The sequence below is a fragment of the Serinus canaria genome, chromosome 3 (assembly GCF_022539315.1).
Source record: "Serinus canaria isolate serCan28SL12 chromosome 3, serCan2020, whole genome shotgun sequence".
Classification (NCBI taxonomy): Eukaryota; Metazoa; Chordata; class Aves; order Passeriformes; family Fringillidae; genus Serinus; species Serinus canaria.
The window spans coordinates 14,631,943-14,651,074 of record NC_066316.1 but is presented as its reverse complement, the minus strand read 5'-3'; the positions used below and the strand labels follow the sequence as shown (position 1 = coordinate 14,651,074).

Below are 19,132 nucleotides of genomic sequence, written 5' to 3'. Positions count from 1 at the left end.
CTAAGGTCCAGCCACCACACAGATGTTCCTGTTTCTCGCCAGTCTGGATCAGCAGGCTTCAGAATTTCTGCCATCACATTGCTCATCACAGTGCATCAGTGGAGACCAGCCTTAATAACCAGTCAAAAGCAGCGGGACATGAAGGGTGTCACAGAGTGGAGGCTTCACACAAGATGGGGGGAATAAACACAGTTTCTTGTGCCACCATACCCAGTTTCAAATCAAACTGCATAAAAGATTGTTAATTCCTACTCATCCTGAACTTAAAGACGATGTGAGAGCTCTTTGTTGCCGTGATAGTGATGAATATCTTCAGCATTACTCAGCAATTTGAAGCAGCCATGCCCTGATAGATCATTCTGCAGCACAAGCATTCCATCCCACCCACACAACTGGCCTTTCCACACAGGTACTGTATTGCCACATACCATCAGCTCTAAACCACAGCCTGTTACTCCAACTCATCTTTGCCTGACAGGTAGAAAAACAACCAACCAAAGCAAAACCCCCTTTCAAAGAATCACAGATTCACCAAATGGGCGAGGTGGGGAAGGACCATCATTGGGATCATCTAGTCCAATCTCACCGTTCAAACAGGGTCCCCTCAGAGTACATTACTTAGGACATTGTCCAAATGGATGTCCATCTCCAGTGAGGGAGACTCCACCACCTCTCTGGGCAATCTTTCTAGCACTTAGTTACCATCACAGTAAAGTTTTTTCTCCTCATGTTCAGGTAGGGAACTTTGTTCCAGTTTCTGCTTGTTGCCTCTCATCCTATTGCTTGACACCCAGCAAGAGGAGCCTGGCTCCATCCTCTGAATACTTATATATGTTGATAAGACCAACTCACAGTCTTCTTCAGCCCTAAAGAGGACCAGCTCCCTCAGCCTCCCTCATAACTGAGGTGTTCCAGTTTTCACAACATCTCCAGAGCCCTCTTGTGGATTCACTCCAGGATTCTTTTGGAGAGAGGGGCCCAGAAGTGGACACAACACTCCAGATGAGGCCTCTCCAGAACTGAGAAGAGAGGCAGAATTACTTCCCTCAACTTCCTTCTTCTCACTTTTCAGTGCATCAAGACAGATTTTTTTTCCCCAATGAGGAAAAGTGGTGTCACTGTAAAAATTGTGACAATTTTGCTACTACAGGGAAAAAGCTTTGCATGTGCCATGGGACAGAAAAGTTTTGCATGGCAGGGATGAAACTGAAGACCACCCAGATGTGTCTTCCCAAATCATGTCAATCCACAGCATGACTTCCAGCAATTCAGCTGTCACGTAAAATAGCACCTTCCATCTTGCAGTTGCAATGAAAATATCAAGAAAATATGATTTGAGTGTAATTGATGAAGACAGACACAATTCTCTTCATTTCTGAAAGGGCTTGGCTCCAAAGTATAAAAAGCTGAAGAGCCATGTTCTCCCTGCTGCCCACAGTGCCTGACCATCCAGCCTCCCTTGGTCTCCCCCTGCCATTGTCATTAGCCATTGTCCTGCATCTTGGACTTCTCATTTTCTGATGGCAGTCATTTTCTATGTTATTTTTGTATTATTTTCAGAATTTATTTAGCACTTGGAAGTGAAAAGCACTACTAAATCTCACATTTCAAATAACTTCTTGCTCTTCAACAGGAGAAAAAAATGCAAATATAACTAATTTTAATTTCAGGGATCTACACTACAGATAAAAATAGGACACAATTCTTCACCTGATTTTCAACATCACTTCTGGTTTGGTAAATATTGTATGTGTTCTTTGAATTTTGTGCTGTGCCTTCTTGAGATGCTTTCCTGGTGTTGTTTTGCTTTAGGGAAGAAAGCTTTAAGAGTTTCTTTAATCTTATCCCTTGCTGAGCAGGATACTCTTATAGTACAAATCATTAAAACTATATTATAAAAACTGAGTCTTTAAAGAAAATCTCTGAAAACTAGTAAGTCTATTTATTTTTAACAGAGGAAGTCCTCAGAGTCAGACACAGCTGTTCACTATTTCAGGCTATGCTGCACATGGTATTAAAACAATCTTGGAAAACCTGCCATCCATCCTGCTCAGTCTGCCATTCTACCATACTGCCAGGAAGGGCAGGTTGGTTTCTTCTCAGTTCTAGTCTACAGAAAACCCTCTAGAAGCAGAAATACTGCTATTTACCATTGCAATGTAACACACCATCAGCCATCTTCAGCCCTTACATGAATCAGGAGATATATATATATATATATATATATATATATATAATTGCTGAAGTATAGTGCTGTGGTTAAGGAATGGTTGTCCCTGATTCGGTGTTCACAGTGAGACTCTCCAAACCATGCTGCACTCACTCCCTGCCCGCTCCTGTCTGAGGACTTGCCCACCGGAAAGTGGAGTTGCACTTACCCTAAAAGAATTTCCTGTGGTGGTCATTCCTCCTCTCAACTCACATACCCGTGTTGCCAGGGCAGAGGTGGGTTTTCCATCCTACTTCCTTCTGTCCACCATCTGGTCATGCAGGTAAAACCCCAGGGTACCTCGTGGTGTGAGCCCCCTCTCTCAGTCAGGGTGCGCTTGCTCCCAGTAGCAGAGACTGTGGTCTGCACTGGTGGGACACAGGACATTTCCTCTCCAATTTGCTTGAGTCTTTCCAGTCTGTCCAAGGTCTTGGACTGTCCTTCCACAGCTGAGACACAAGTTGTCAGGGAGGCAGAGAGATGGTTTTCATATTGCTGGAGTCAGGCAGTCACCTGAAGCACTGCTTGTTCTCCTTCCATTGACATCAATGCCAGTGAGCTGGCACACAACAATGGCACGCTCTGCACAAATTTCCACCATGTGGATTGTGTCCCCTGGACCTTATCTGGATCTACAGGGGACTCCTGAAATCCCTTATAGATTACCTCCAGCACAACCGATTGTCTCAGGTTCTGGGTACCCTTCTCCGTGGCATTCCACCTGCCTGTGCACACCATTAGATTATCCTTGGGCAGAGGGAGACCTTTGCTGCAGATTTGGCAGGAGTGGCCTCCAGAGACTCAGAGCTTCTGTCCTCTTCCCAATTCCCTTGTCAATGCCCATGTCCCAGGGATCACAGGTGCTTGGCTTCCATAGCATGGGCCATGATATCCCAGCATTGGAGCAGCCAGGTCACCAGGGGCTCACCAGTCTGGCGGCTGAAATGTTAATCTCACAGCTCTGTCTGGAATATGGATCAGGTGATTATTTCTGGCCCTACCTCTTCCTCCTGTTGTGGGAACCCTGCTTCCTCTTCATCCCTCACTATGCAAACTGATTTCGTCTTGGATTTCTTCTTCTGTACAGGGCCAACTGCTACAGGTTGTCCCTCTGGTTCAACTCAGTTTGAGCAGCCACGGTGCCTGTAGGTCTGACTTCCTCCTCCTCCTCCTCCTCCCTCTGAGGTGCTGTCTAGTTTTGAACTCTGTCTGGTGAAGAGCAGCCAGGACCTGGAACACTGCAATAAGTTGCTCCTCTCTGGAGTTGCCACAGCATTCTCCTTGCAAATATTCTGTCACATTACCAGGGTTCCATTGTTGTTCAGGGGTGGACCTCCAAACCGCTGGAGCAGACAATTTCCCCAAATACTGGCCCATTTTCTCCCACATTCCATGGCATTCATGACTGTCCACCCTTGGGGCAGATCTTTGAGTGACCTTCCCAGAAATCTCTGTCCTGACTAAGCAGGTGTGGACTGTACTGAGAAGTCACAGCAGACACAGAAAGAAGAAAATGCTTCCCTTAGCATCCAAGGGAAATACAAAAATCTCAAAAGCTATTGTAACAGGCCTGAAGGAGGGAAAAGGAGCGAGAAGGTGGGGAAAATCATCCTCCTCTGTTCCCCTCCCAAACTGCAAAAATTAACCCTATCCTGGCCAGAACCAGGACATACAGTCCACTGTGTTCAGAACAGCACCTTTGAGTTCAGGGATGCAACTTTGTGTGAGTCATACATTCGGCAAAAATTCAGTTTATTCTTATATTTATGCTAGTATGTGGAAACAGAGAAAACACTGATAAGTTACAAAATGCCCTTTACAGCAACTTATTACCATTTTATTCAGGCAATCTTTGCAGCCAAGACTCAGGTTGCCACCATACTTAAACTAAACAAGAAAAAGTTTGTTTCTACTGCCTGTCAAGATTCAAGAAGCCATTTGGCTCAGATATTGATAATGCAAAACAATAAGAAAGGAGAATCTTCACAGAAAAAATACAATGTGATGGTGTAGCATCAATTCAGAATGAAGAATATGCTGGGAGGGAAATGAATGAAATGGCATCAATTAAGTTATGGAGGTCAATTAATTTCTATTATATTAAACTCTATTAAGACAGCTAACAACCAAAGATAAGAGGCTGAAAGAAATAACACTCAGAGCTATTACACTGCCAGATGGTTTTCCTAATAACAAGGGTTTTCAGGAGGCCAGAACTCTTATTTTCCTGTCAGCTGACTATAGTTCTGCTGCTGGCCACTATTTTTAAATAATATGCTCTCAGTTAAATTACAACTGCTTGCATGTACAATCCTATCCAGTTACTTAATGCAGAGCTACACTTTACACAATAATGGATATTTTAATTCTTTTTTTGACGCATATTTCCATAGCTTGAGCACAGGCAATTGCAAGGTATTATCTCAAATCAACCAAAATATTCAATTTGACTCCCAGATTATCTGCCTTTGAAGGTGACTTATGTCAAAAACATTTTTCATTAAATGCACTGCCATTTTTTCCATTTTCCATACTGAATATTTTGTACTACATGGTAGCAGCATATGCTGCTTTTTAAACACCGTACAGCTACCAGGTCAAAAATGAAATTTATCCATCATAATGCTGCCCCAGACAGTGGTATTTTACATAATGATATTCTGAACCACATCAAGAGCAAACACACAGCCATGACTGGATGGAGATGTAAAAACACACTCAGACACGTAAAACCAGAAAAAATGTGGCAAACTGAACAAGCTAAAAAGCAAACACTTTTCTATTAAAAGGCAAGTTGCTTGGCTCAGCTTATGCCTGCAGTATGATTAGAACCCCACTGTAAAACAATCACCAAGACACTTTTATGTATTTGATGTCTGAAAGAGAAACGACCTCATGCAGACTCTGGCTCTTGCACACACTGGCCAGTGTATTTTACTGCTGATTTCCTATGAATAAACATTTGCTAAGAGTGGCTGAAACACACTGCTGGTTTTAAACATGTCTAATGTAGTGTTAGAGGTTTGTTTCCAAAGCTGTCTGCCTTGTTTATCAGCTTCCCCTCTCCAGCTGGCAAGGGACACCACTGATAGCAACTCCAATCAGCTGTCTTGTACAACTTGGCTATAGGAGACAGATTCCTTTAGCAGGAAATAGCCTCCCCTCAAAAACCCAAATAAAATGGTCCTAGCAATTTAGAAAACAGTTGTACTTTACTGCTGTGAATCAATAATAACTGTATAAATTAAATGTTGCCATGTATGTTCATGTACCATGCTTTGTGAGACACAAAGCCAGAGCCTCACACCCGGGATGCTCTGCCCAGAGCTCAGGATCCTTCTCTTTCCAGCTGCCACTTGCAAGACTCTCCCATGTAACTATAGCATAAACACCAGAAAATGTTAAGCCAAAAATGCTGTAATATAGTTTTCAAAATTTCCATCTGCTAAATTATATTTGATATAGATGCACTTAGTGCAGCTATTTACACAGCATCAGAAACAACACTATTTAAAGCACAGTTTGGGCACTGCATTTCATTTAGGACATGAAGATCGAATACCAAAAGAAAATTTTCATAACTATTTTTAAAAAAACACAGTAGAGAAGACATTAATGGACTCACATTTCACACTCATTCAGGATAAAAAAAGCTATTAGAAGTGTAAGAAGTTAATTAGATATTAGGAATTATTTTAGCAGTTTCTCTAAAATTCTTATTTAAGTAAGACTTTTGTCATCTCTCAGCTCTGCTTTAATAGCTTATTATGTATTAATGACAGAAAGGATTCACAGTGGCCATAATTCCAGGTGATCTGGGCACAGTCTTGTTTTGGTCAGAAGGAAAATTACATTGCAGACAGTTGTATGTCCTAACAGGACCCTAACAGGCTTTACCTGGGGATACAGGAGTGGCTGCAGGTCAAAATATCAATATCAACTGCGCTGCTCAGAAAAGTTTATAGAGCTCTTGCCCTCACAATGCCTGCCTGAAACCAGGGCTGCTGGTGCCTCCCCTTTGTGCTGGGCCTTGCAGAGGGGGAAAACACCCACAGTCTTTCACACTTGCCCTAAATACAAGTGGTAGTTTACTTGTCCTACAGCACTTGGTATAGAATTTCTCCAGTGGAACTCAAACAAGTGCAATCCACTTCCACTATCTTCATCTTTTCAGAGAAGATGCCAAATCCAAGGAGATTATTTGGGACTCCTGTAGGGTCAGTGTGGACACACAGGGGAGTCACCCACTCTCAGACACCCCAAAGCAGAGTGACCCACTCTGTGCAGCAGCCTCTCTCCTGCTCCTTCCAGAGTCAGGACCCTGCCCCTGATCATATTTCCCTTTTGGTTTGAAGTGCCCAGAAAGGCCATCATGGAGCAAAGCAGGAACAACAATGTATTACTGGAAAAGCACAGAATCAGGCCTCCAAGAAAGATTTCCTACCCTGGTTGCTTTACAACCAGAGAAGCCAATCAAGACAACATTTTCTGCAAGTTTTGCTCCAAAGGCCTAATCTCGGAGATTTCTCAACTTGAACAAAGTGCTAAATATTTAATGTAAGCAAAAACTAAAAGTAAAAGAGGTTTCTGAATCTCTATTACATTTAAAGCAGAACAAGAGCGAGACAGCTGACAAAGCAGCATTTAATTCCTAGCTATATCTAAACCAGAATACTCAGCCTAATTTACACAGGCAGCTAGTCACAGTTCACATAATCACACACAGCAGAATATGACAGGGGAATTAAAGGACCAGGAAAGCATGTCTGACTATAAGCTATTCTAAATATATCAAATGCAGACATTTAATTCAGAAAAAAACTAACCCAATCAATTATTATTTTAAGCAAAAAATTACTTCAAGCAAAAAATACAAAATGAATGCATGGAGGGGCTTTTACTACTGTTTCTTAAATAAAGGAAATAGCCAATTTAAACTTAAGGCCTCACAAGGTACAAAGATACACTAGAAGAGATACCCAAGATTTTGTAATAAATTCTGATATAGCAACTGATCAGTAAGTAAGGAATTCATCCTGCTCCTATGTCAGTCTTCTCCCCCAGGTTCTTCCAGCAAATGGCATCAGCAGTACTCAGAATTTCAATTCCCTATGCTATGCTGGCATTTGCTCCTCAACATCTATTTCCAGAAACAGGTAGGAATGGGCTCTCATTCAGATGGAGGGCAAAACCTGCCTTGTAGAGTTAGTGTTGCAGCCGTCCTGTAGTAAAAGATATTTAACCACCCAGTAAAAAAGCATGCTTTTACCAAAATTCTGAGCTCATTACTCCTACTCAATTAAGTTTTTTCTCTAAAAGATTAATCAGGAAAACAACATATTCAGAGCGGTATCTGATGGAAACTGGCTGCCTCCAGCTCCAACTCACAGGAATGTACAAGGAGGGGCATGTTTCTCCATTCATCTGCCAAATCAGTAGGTCCGGAATTAGCAAAGACCAAGTTTTAATAGGCCTGCCACATAAAAAGAGGGCTACAGCTTGTGTCAGGAACAACAGCAATTATTGTCAGTGGAATTTCCTACTGGAAAGGGCTTGCTCACCACAGCCCTGAGCACTGGGAATGACCTATGGACAACAGGGAAACATAAGCACAGGTGGAAAGATAGAGAAACATATTATGAACTTTGGAATATATTGCTGTGCTAGACACACAAACATGGGCTCAAAAATATTTTTGACAAAAAGCTGGGAAATTTGTTTTATAATCTGTAGTTTCAAGTCGGAAAACATTCCATGACTTTAAGCTTCATTAAGAATGTAGGAAGTAACTGTCTACAAAACTGCCAGCAAACAAGTAAACATTATGATGTGTCCTCAGTGGATGTTCTTATGTTCTTTTCCATGCTTTGAGCATGCACTGGGATGCAAAATGACATTTTTTCCATTGCTTCAGATACTTTTATTTGAGACAAAGTTCTTGTACATAGAGCCAGTGAAAGCTTCCACATCTTTGGACCAATTTAAACCTCCTCTCTTCCCTCCTATCCCTTTCTCATTCCACTAGCTAAGCAATCTGCAGAGATCAAGAAACACAGCCCAAAACTTCAGGTCAGCTGAACTCTTCTCAGAGGTGCCATCTTTGTTTCAAAACTGCTCTACCTCCTGGCACCTCTGAGGGGACACTTGATGAGCTCAGACAGTGAATGGAACCAAGTGTTGAAACAGCATGTATTCAAGTTACCCACAGAAGCAATGAGAGAGAAAATCACTTACTAGAGCAAGGGGCTTCTAAAATAGAAGGCAACTCATCCTTGTTCTTTATTTATGGAATAGGCAAAATATACTAACATCCATCTGTGAGATTTTGAAAGCCTACTACCACTCTAGACATGGGCAAGTCTTATTCTTAGTTATGAATTTCTTGCTCTCCTACTTGCAATAGCCTACCTGAACACTCAATGTTACTATTCAGTAGAACATAAAAAACACCAAAAGAATTCCAATAACTGCCTCATGACATAAAAGCAGGTAATCAATTACACAGATTGTGATTAAAGAGAGATTAAGTTAGAGACAAGAAAGTCATCAGTAAATATACACAGAACACAGCTGTGAAGGAGACAAAGACATAGAAAAGGCTGATGGAAAATGAATACCAAGATTTAAATGGTAAGAAACTGCTCTACAATCAAACTATTTATGGGTTATACACACAGCAGATGACAAAGTTCACCTACTAGAATACAAACACAGAATGACTAGGGCAATAAAAATACAGCTAGAAAAAAAATCTACAATAATCCAGGTAAAGATCATGAAGTAATGTACATATATGCCCAACAAGAAAATAACCACAAAAATCAACTATCTTGTTTCCTTTTCATTTACAGCATGGCTTTCTTGCACAAATCACCTCATCACTGCTTAAAAATCCCTCAGAAAGCGCAGATTAAACTTGTTTGGAATTTTGTAGCATCTGCCTGCAAAAGCATCAAACTGCAGCTGTGTATCTCTTCTACCTGGTCTTTGTTCAGCCATACTGAAGCATGACAAAATTATTTTGGAGACTGACTTTTAATACTAATTCAAAACAGAAACAAATTCAAAATTTCTAGTAGAATTCACACAGCTTCACCACTAAAGCACATCCCTAAGCTCTTCAGACTTCAGACTTATTTTATGTTCTGAGTGTTGCTGACCAAAGAGGAGGGGAAAACATCTCTGGACAAAACAGAAAAGGTTCCAAGGGACTCGTAATGTCCCCATGCTTCCCAAGGGTGACGTGGTCTTGCCAGGTTCATGACAAACATATTGTTGTAAACCCAGGCAAAATACACTTTAGGCCCGAAGTGGGTAAATGCCTATAATTTAAGGAGTGAGGAGTACAACCTCCTGCCTCCCTGGCTCCCCTATTTCTAACAGGCAGGTGTTCCAGACTCTGGAATGTCAGCCATTGGAACACCTGTGACTTGCTCGAACCGATGAACATGTTTTCATCCACCACTAAGTGGAGCTGTTATCCTGGGAAAAGAGTTTCTCCATCTCTTCCAGCATTAACGAAAAAAAAAAAGGGGGGGAGAAAGAGGTGATTGAAAGCAGCCAGTTTTATAGTTTCTTTAGCTCTCAGTAATTTTTGTGGTTAAACTATTAAATATATAATTCTGAGGATACTGCTTCTATATCCTCCAATCAAAGAATAAACATCTACCTACCAGTGACTATTTGGCAGTTCTTGTGAGATGAACTAATAGCTCAAGTGAGGCTGTGAAGAAGTTCCCACATAACAGAAGACTGGCCTGCACAGCTCAGCAAAGGTGCAAGGCAGAGAGCAAGAAGAGCAGGCAGCAGATGGTCTGCTGCCCCCTCTACATGGAATACACTGACATGTAAAGAAAGCAGGACACAAGCTCAGTCTACATGCCCCGTATAAAATCCTGAAAAAAAAAAATCATCTGCAACGTCACAGGAAATCCAGCTATACCCAGAGGGGCTGGCTGACAAATACACTGACATTGTTTTATCCACAGCTACTTGTATGGTGACAACTGGGGATGGAGACTTCCCCAGTTAAAATAAACTACGTGAGAAAGAAAAGGAAACTCCAGGAAACAGTAACCAAATTATGTTTTGTGTTAACAAGTATCATAGGTGCAAATAGAAACTTGACATTTAAAACAAAACTATAAATAAAGCGCTTTGCTTTCAGCCCTTTTGAATGTTCAGTTACTGGTGATAGGAATAAACCTTAGCTTTACATATTCAAATCACTTTGCAATATTGACAAGAAAAAGAAGCGTTTTTAGGTAAAAAAAAGATATCATGCAAAATCCATTGCTTCCCCACACTTCAGTGCTATGTGGTACTACTTGGTAGGAGAGCAATTTCATTTTTGTTTAAAAACAACATTAAAATTATGTTACTGAGAAAACAGTCCCTAATGAAACTATATTAATGAGCACTAAACACTGTCTTGATACAACAATCCTTTAAAACATATTTGAAGACAAAGTTTCTTCTCAAGAAAACTCTGGGTAAAGCAGCTTCCCTTTTTTCAGCTAGGCAGCCCCAGAGCGGAAGCTGCTGCCCGGAACAGAGCAGGGAAAGGAAAAAAGTACTTCATGCAGCACTTGCTCTATGCAATGTCAAGCAGTGCACTTTGGCAAAGCCTGTTGTTTGTGCAGCCCTCAGGAACTCAGCTCTCTTGGAGAAGTTCTGGGAGCCCCTGGCTTGGAGGAGCTGGAGACTCACAGGAACAGCTTTTGGGTTTTCACTCGGGGCACAGGACATGCAGAGGGATTCCAGGGAGCAGGTCATGACACGTCTTGCTGCTGGTCCCACCTTCCCATCCTCCCCAAATTCCTCATCCATCCAAGGCAAGCAATGAAGCTCTGCTCTCCCCTAGAGAGTGGCACTCAAGCTCAGAAGGGTGTGCTGTCATTTGGGACATACAGATGTCATAACCCAGCTCTGACTCGTTCACTGCCCTGCTCAGACATAAATAATGTGTCACAGCCCATAAAACAGTGAGTCATGACCCAGCTCTAACTTGTTCACTCCACTGCTCACAGCACACTAATGCAAGGCAGACTGAGGCTTACAGGGAAGGAATTTAAGCAGTGTAGTGTAGCACTCCCCTCTCCTGCATTTTAATTGTAACATAGGTATTTATTGTACAATAGGTATTTTAATAAGCCTTCATTACTACAGAGCTAGGGTTTACAGTGGTTCAGCTGCTCAAATTTTATTCAAAACTTTTTCAGCATCTGGACGCTTTTTAATCTTTTAAAATGATCAAGTCTTATATGTATAAAAAAGCCAAAACAACATTCCAGCTTACATTCTCTATGACAAACATCCATTCCTTGTCTTCAAATTCTTCAGCGTGGGGATCCTAGAAAAACAAACCAGAGAATTTGAGTCTAAAAATAATCCAGGGTGCAAGAAACTGCAAAACAGCCAAGATTTTCATATACTCTGAATTATTTTTACCACAGAAGATGCCAAAGGGAAATATTTTAGCTAGGATGTAGACTTTATGGGATGTCCACTATATGATGAACAAGTTGGGGTAAAACTGCCAGTGAGGATTTAACTAACTCCTAAAAATACTTGAGGCTGATGCTGATGAAGGCCTGTAATTCTGTTTCCTTTCACCCAGTGGGAAAAAAAAAAAAAAAAAAGATAAATCTCTCTTTAATTCTCAAGTTCCACCTCCCAAATACACAAAACAAATCCAAATCTTGCAGACAACAGTGGAGGGAGCCACTTGCTTTCACCAGGAGTGAGAAGATGCACACCCCAACCTGCCTAGGCCCAGACTCTATGGGCACAAGCAGAGATCCAAAGTCACAGCCTCAGCGCAGCACCTCCTTCCACTGCAGATTTCTTAAATACTTATCCTGAGTTCACAACATTTCTATGGTATCACATGTGAGGATCAGAAAACATTTTCACTAACAGGAAGAAAAATAACAATGAAGTTCATCTATTTGGCGCTTTTTTTTTTTTAATTTAATGAGCTTTCAGTCTGCTGGAGTGATCTGTATTGTTGTTATGTTGAAAGTAAAATAACTGGAGAAGACAATAAGTCATTCCTCTCAAGCCTCTATCAAGGACCTTACTTTAAACAAAATACTTTTTCTTTAATAATTAATCATCCAGTCCAAGTTCTGAACAACTGCAGCAAAACTTATACTCCTCTTGCAAAATAGATTCTCACACTAAGAGAATGTGTCTTGAGTCTTTCTCTTCATATGAAACCTGCTATTGCTATACCTCAATTCTATCCTATTATTTCTAGTTACAGGAAAACACTCAATTACTCCTCTGTCCCTGATTGCATGCTATAGGTGTTTGGAGGTAAATGTCACTTCCATATCATCAGCATTTCCCAGCATCATATATGAGACCCCTCAGCATCTCAGTTTCCTTGCTACTATTTGGCAACTGGTCCTGACACTACAGCAAGCATGGCAATTCCATCTTGCCACTTTAAATTAACAAAATGCATCAAGATACTTTGCTCCCACTTTACATCCATTAGTAGCATCCTCCTTTTTTTCCCAGAATGCTATAAGGCTCACATTTAATCTTCTTGACTCACCTTACCTTAGTCTTTGCTTTAACCCTTGTTTCACTTCAGTTTTGTTTTGAAGTCAGACTGTAGTGAGAGGTACTGTACCAATTTTAAACTAGTTCTTTTTGAAAACACAAAATATTTTGTAAGTAACGAGCTTATGGCACTAATAACCAGAGAGAAGTTGTTGTTTGGGTTTTTTTTCAATTTTTCCAGGACACAAAAACTTGGGAAGTGTGCTCTTAAATAAACCTCCTGTTTGGATGAACTACAATAATACCTCTAGGAGGATTTTATCCCATCTCCTCCTGTGCATCCTTCCTCCAAAACCCAGCCAAGTGAGTTTCCCATACAGCCCCCCTGTAAAACACTATCAGTGAAAGAATATAAGATGTTGTTAAAAACTTATGTCAAAACTGATGATTCATTTTTATACATGAATAATTCTTTTAAGAGGTTTTTTAAAAAAGAGGACAATTTAAATACTGCAAATGAGTGTCAAAACATGCTGTACCAGTAACCATAAGGACAGAAGGGCAAGTAGATACACACAAAATTATACTGAGGTATCTCCATGTTCCAATTAATGTCTTGTTAATATCAGATTATGTAATTATATCTCCATCACATTAATCAGGTTTGTGGAATTCTGCATTATATAAATAAAGCATGATATCTGCGGGTTTGGTGTATACTATATAAATTCTACAGATGTAACTAACTTTCTATAATCCAGCTATTAAATACTCAAAAATTTTAAGAGTTAACCTGGGGCAATTACCTTTCTGTTTAATTGCTTCCTTTGATACAGCATGAAATGACATAATGAGATTTAATGGGATCATTAACCACTTTATGTTTTAATAAGCTACTCCATAATAAGTGACTCAACTCTTAAATATTTCATCCTGCTCAATTTTTTTCCCCTAACTCCCCCAAAAGCTATTAGGACAAGCCTGCAGGCAGACCTAAAACTGATTCCAAAGTCAGGGTCCAATATTTTATCCCATGTAACAAACAAAACATTCCTTGTTTTGTTTCTGCAAGGAAATAATCTACAAAGCCAAGCCAAGCTCTCTGTCAGTGGCAATAAAACTCACACCTCCGAGGGCTACAGAACCAGGTGCTCTGCTGAGTATTTCTGATCATCTGACAAAGCAAAATAACACTGTATAATGCAAAGACTCCTTCATGTTCAACATATTAGCATACACTTGAAAGCAAGTTGTGAACACTTCAGGAAGATAAATGCAGTGTATTGCCCCAAAACAGCCCTTAAAAGATTCAAGGAGTTCTCTAATGAACAGCCTTACCAAATGTTCAGAGAGTATGAAATATGCTGATATATGAACACTTTGCATATGTGTAGGATATTTCAGATTTAAAGGTGAATCCAGACTTTTTTTTAAAGCCATATTTTTTTGTCTCCAGTTTTAAAATGTCTACAGAAAGAGAAAATCCTGACTAATTTTTAAGTACATAAGCCTCAGCATTTCCTTGCAACAGACACACAAGTAGCTTCACTCTTCCACTAAAATGCTTTTATCAGAAACCCAAGGAGCAGCATAGAGAGCCCTATTTCTAATTAACTAACAGCTTTATTAAGTGGTCGTGTAAACAGTTGCTTGTATGATTACAGTTATAACACAGTTTCTATTGCAAACAACATGTTACATTTGGGGCTAACATTTCCTCAGGTAGTCTCCATAACAGGTGTTGTTTTTATAAATCTGTTTAATCTTTCATCTTATTTTGGATTTGAACAGAGTAAATACCAGTAAAAAACCCCACAACACCAAATACTTCCCTCACTGGCTAATCCATAGTCAGCATTCACCCTCCACATAAAATTCATGTGATGTATCTAGCAAACTATTATTTGAGGACTATAGCATTGGTGACTATGTTTTAGGAAAAAAAATGCTATTCCAAAGAAAAATAACTCCAGGAGTAATGGTTAATAGCAGCCTTTGGAATGGTCCAACTCTTTATGAAAGCACTCTCTGGTAACAGGACACACAAAACCTCACCTCACCTGCAAGCAGATACAAGCAGGGAATACCTGAAGTCAAGCATTATAAACAGACCTCATTCCCATTTCCTAAAAACAAACAACAATGAAAATTACCTAAAAAGATCAAAAAACAAATTGCCTCACATCTCGCTGTAACATGAGGGGAGTTGACAAGAGATTTTTTTGACAATGCATATTTGCTTCACCAGTGTACCATAGATGCAGAACTACACTCTATTCAACATTCACTATGGTTTCACCATGAATTGAGAACTGTAAGTATTAAGGCAAATGGATTGAACAGCTTGTTGTTCCTCCTCATTTTACTATGTTAAAAAAGAATTGTCATTTTTAGTACCAAGACATGGGTCCCATTTTCTTGCCTCAGTTTGATGTTCCTTTTCAACATCTTTAACTAAGTTTTAGAGCCTTTTTTCTCTACCCTTTTTTCCTCTCTTTTTTGTCTCATAAGATGACCTTAGTGTGCCAAAAGTAATACTCAGGTAAGAAGCAAATAGTAGGGAATTGTGCAAGAGACAGGACCTCAGCTTTTTTTTGCAAACCCACCCCTTAGCTTCTTTCTGTGACACCATTCTGCCCATCCACATGACAACTACCCAAAAAGTCAACTCTTCTGGGCTTAGGAAGAGCAAAGGACACGTCAGACACATTTTTATGTTCTCTGTTGATGAGTCCATCATGAACTCATTGCTGTCAAGGACTAGATCCTTTCTGCAGAATACAAGGTGGCTTCCTATGACTGAAGAAAGGTAAACCTTCTTTAGTAATTCAGGTTATATTCAGATTTACCTTTGTATTTCTTGTAATAGGAACAAAGGATATATCAGGGGACTGCTGCTTTTCCTAATCAGCAGCCAGAGTGGGTAGGAAAGATCTTCAGCCTGTTAGTCCCTTCCTCCCTTCCTTCCCCACGCCTCCTCCCTAAGCACTCCTGGTTTTTGAAGCTTGTCTTTCAATTAGATCACTTCATACCAGCCTTAATCTTCAGTCTTTCTTCTTGGGGAATAACTGCTTAAGGACTGTCACAGTGAATCACATCAAACACTGACAGGGTGTGTGATCTCCCTTCACCAGTGACCCGCAGCAGATGCTCTGGGTTCTCCAGCATCTGTCCTCAGCTTTTGTGCTTGCCTGCTTGAAACTGCACAAGACTCAAAATTTGACCCAATTCTTGTTGCTTTCAGTGCTGATTACAGAGGTCTGATTAGTCTAGAAAATCACATACAACTGTGATCAGCTTTAATTGGAGCTGCCAGAAAGCAGGGAGCTCTGAGGAGACTGGCAGAAACATCCCCGTGCATCACCACACAAAGCTCACACTTTCCACTAAAGCCTCTGGGTTAGAAAGGCAACAAGCACTGAATGTCCTTTATTTTTATTTTTTTTTAATTAGTCCCACACTAATCCTTTAAGTTTTTAACCATTTAATTTTTTGATGTGCAGATGTGCTTACTCCCCCAAGCTTATGATTTTTATATCTGACACACAACACCTTGTCTATGGAACTGGTTTTTCCTCCTATGGAGTATTCTCCATAGTATCTGGTCAAGCCCCTGCTCCCTTCTAAACTGAAATAAGTATGCTCTGAACCTGAACTTGGTCTTTACTTAAGAGAAATGGCTTTATGAAAAGGTTTTGGGCTGATCTGGGTTCTTTTGTTTCCTCTCCTGAGATAATACATTGGCTTTCATGCAGTGATCCTGCTACAGCATGGCCAGTTGTTATTCGATAAAATCAAAGCATGATTGACTTGGGCTTTCAAGAAGAATGATAGGGATTTTTTCTGAGTAATATGTGGGAACAGGAATACTTTCAGCTACACAAGTATGCCTCAATCATCTATTTCATTCCTATTTTACTAATAAATATTTTTTGTGCGCTTAGAAAGCTATGCCTTTAAAAATGTCTTTTTCAAACCTTGGAATTAAGAGCTGGTAATAGTCCCTGCTGTTGCAACGGTACATTGGTGTGATAAACCATGTACATTACTGACAAAACAAGTGTTTTGTGTAATGCAATGAAGCAAAGTCCATGCTTACTCCTGAAGAACAAACATTTTTGAACAGGAAGTCACTTTGCTTTTCGGCTAGAAAATAATGATGTTGCAATTTAAATCCCTGTAGTACAATGGATGTTCATTTAGCTTCACTAAAAGCATTGCACTTGCTTGGCAGTGAAAATTTCTGGTTTAAAATCTCTCTCGGCTGATAAGGATTTGTGTTTGTATACAAACCTACAGAAAAGGATAGAAGTTTTCATATGTGAAAGTTAAACTTTGCTAATGCAGGGACTCTAAAAAAATTAACTTCTGGAGCACAACCATGGTAACAAAAAAAAAGTGGGAATTCAGCTCTGGCTTTTCTGACATTTGTGAATCTTTCCATGAAAGCACTACAAATTATGGATTTTAAATGCACAATAGGCTTATTGTTTCATGATGTTTCTTTCTCCCCAGTTTGGTTGAAAAAAACCCAAGGCATAACTAAACATCAGTGTTGAGCTCAGCAAAGGAAGAAGTTAAACTTTCAGAACAGATGGAAATTTTGTATGTAATTAGCACTTCAGCGGCTGGATGGGCAGGAACTACAGCTAATAAAGGGAAGCTGAACCAATATATCCATATGATGCTTTTCCCCACATGACTCCAGGGCATTATGAAATTTTACCAGCAGCCCAGAATTAATAGAAACAAACAAACAAAAAAGCTTACATTTACTAGAAATTAAAGTTTTTGAAATGAAGGTTGTAATCTCTTCAGTACTTTGCACGTATAAGAATTACAAATATGTTGTTGTAAGCAAGGTAACACCCAAAGTAGGGCTGTGCAGATAATGCAGAATATCTCATCTGTTGACTGATCACAGGGACTTTGCTTAGCCAGCTCTCAAGTGTCCACGCTGACTACTGGAGAGAAGACTCTTAACATTCTCATCAGCACTTGAAACCTTGACTTATCTCCTAATCCTACCAGCAACACATTTCAACAGCCACTTACGAATGCGCTGGCACTACTGTGTGAATCATTTCCCACAACACATAGCTGTCTGTCTGGAGCCCACTCCTTCCATTCCCAACAGCGCCACTGCACTCATTTGTTATCTGTGATTGCTACACAGCTCTGTGGGAGCAGCCAGCTCCCAGCTCTGGGCTCTGCCAGGGTGGACACGGAGGCAGCAGCTCCCTGAGCTTCTCGGTGGTGGGGAAAGCGAGCAGCTCCTGTTTGTAAAACAAGACCAGGCTAAGTGCAGGCACTGCAAAGTGCCAAACTTCCAGTAATCACCCTCCTTCTCAAGGAATTGGCTACAAAAAGGATTTTTACAGAACTGCAAGATGAGCAGCCTCTTTCTCTGAGCTTTACTGTTTTCAGTCTTTTTGTGTCCTTTCTTCTAGAGGAAGGAACAATACAAATACCCCATTTCCAAGTCAGCTCGCAGAAAGGCGGCTGCAGAGTGCCATCACATACTTCCCTTCCCACTGCTCCAGTGCTGCCCAGACAATGCAGCAGCTGTGTGACAAACAGCCACTTCTTTTGGACTGCCTTTGCCCAGAACCTACCAGCTACAGAAATGCCAGCTCTGTGGGTGCTGGGACATGTCCTGTGCTGCAGCTGAAGCATCACAGAGCCAACAAAGCCATCAGGGGACTGGGTACAGCCTGAACTGGGCCAACACCATCTTCTGCATGCAGTCCCTCGCCCCTAACAGCTGGCTCAGGCAGGCTGCTGGTCTCACACAGCTACAGCACTCCTGGGGCATCACACAGCTTGCTCAACAAGCTGCTCTGTGCCCCACATGCATTCCCTTACAGAGAACAAAGGGTATTTGGCCACTTACAGGCACTCTTGTTAGAAGAGCTGGAGGATCAATTAGAGCAGATTTTACAGCAAGAGCTGCCTGACAGTGTGATGGTTCTCACTATTTTGATTATAAATCCAATGCTCATTTCCCCAGAGACCAGTGGGTACCACTTACAGAAGGCACAGCTGCTGGGGTTATTCACACTCGTACCTCTCCTCTCAGACCAATTCTTGTGACAGGCAGGCTCATTTTTGGGCAGGAAGAGGAAGTCCAGTGAACAGATCTGCCTGCAGAATTAGTGCTGAGTAAAATTAAGCTTTTGTAATTCCTGACATTGGCTCCAGAGGCCCTTCCATCCCTCACTAGATAATCCCACCCTCAGTCTCAGTTACACAACTAACAAGGCTGCTGTGCTGTTCTACATTACAGAATCCTGAAGCAGTACAAGTGTAAATAAAAAGAAGGGATGGCAAGAAAAGCCTGGAAGACACTTTTACTCCAAAGCCACAGTATCACAGAGCTGCACCAAAGAGAAACTTTATTTCTCATCCTTC

The 19,132-nt window shown here is 40.8% G+C and overlaps 1 protein-coding gene across 13 annotated transcripts in view; it reads right to left on the bottom strand.

The window, feature by feature from the left end:
* Positions 1-19,132, bottom strand: part of EHBP1 (EH domain binding protein 1) — a 205,049-nt gene that overhangs the window by 147,368 nt on the left and 38,549 nt on the right. For all 13 annotated transcript variants that reach the window (XM_050972588.1, XM_050972589.1, XM_050972586.1 and 10 more), the window contains one exon: positions 11,508-11,561. In XM_050972588.1, coding sequence (XP_050828545.1) covers positions 11,508-11,561 — 54 coding nt within the window. The remainder of the gene's footprint in view (positions 1-11,507; positions 11,562-19,132) is intronic.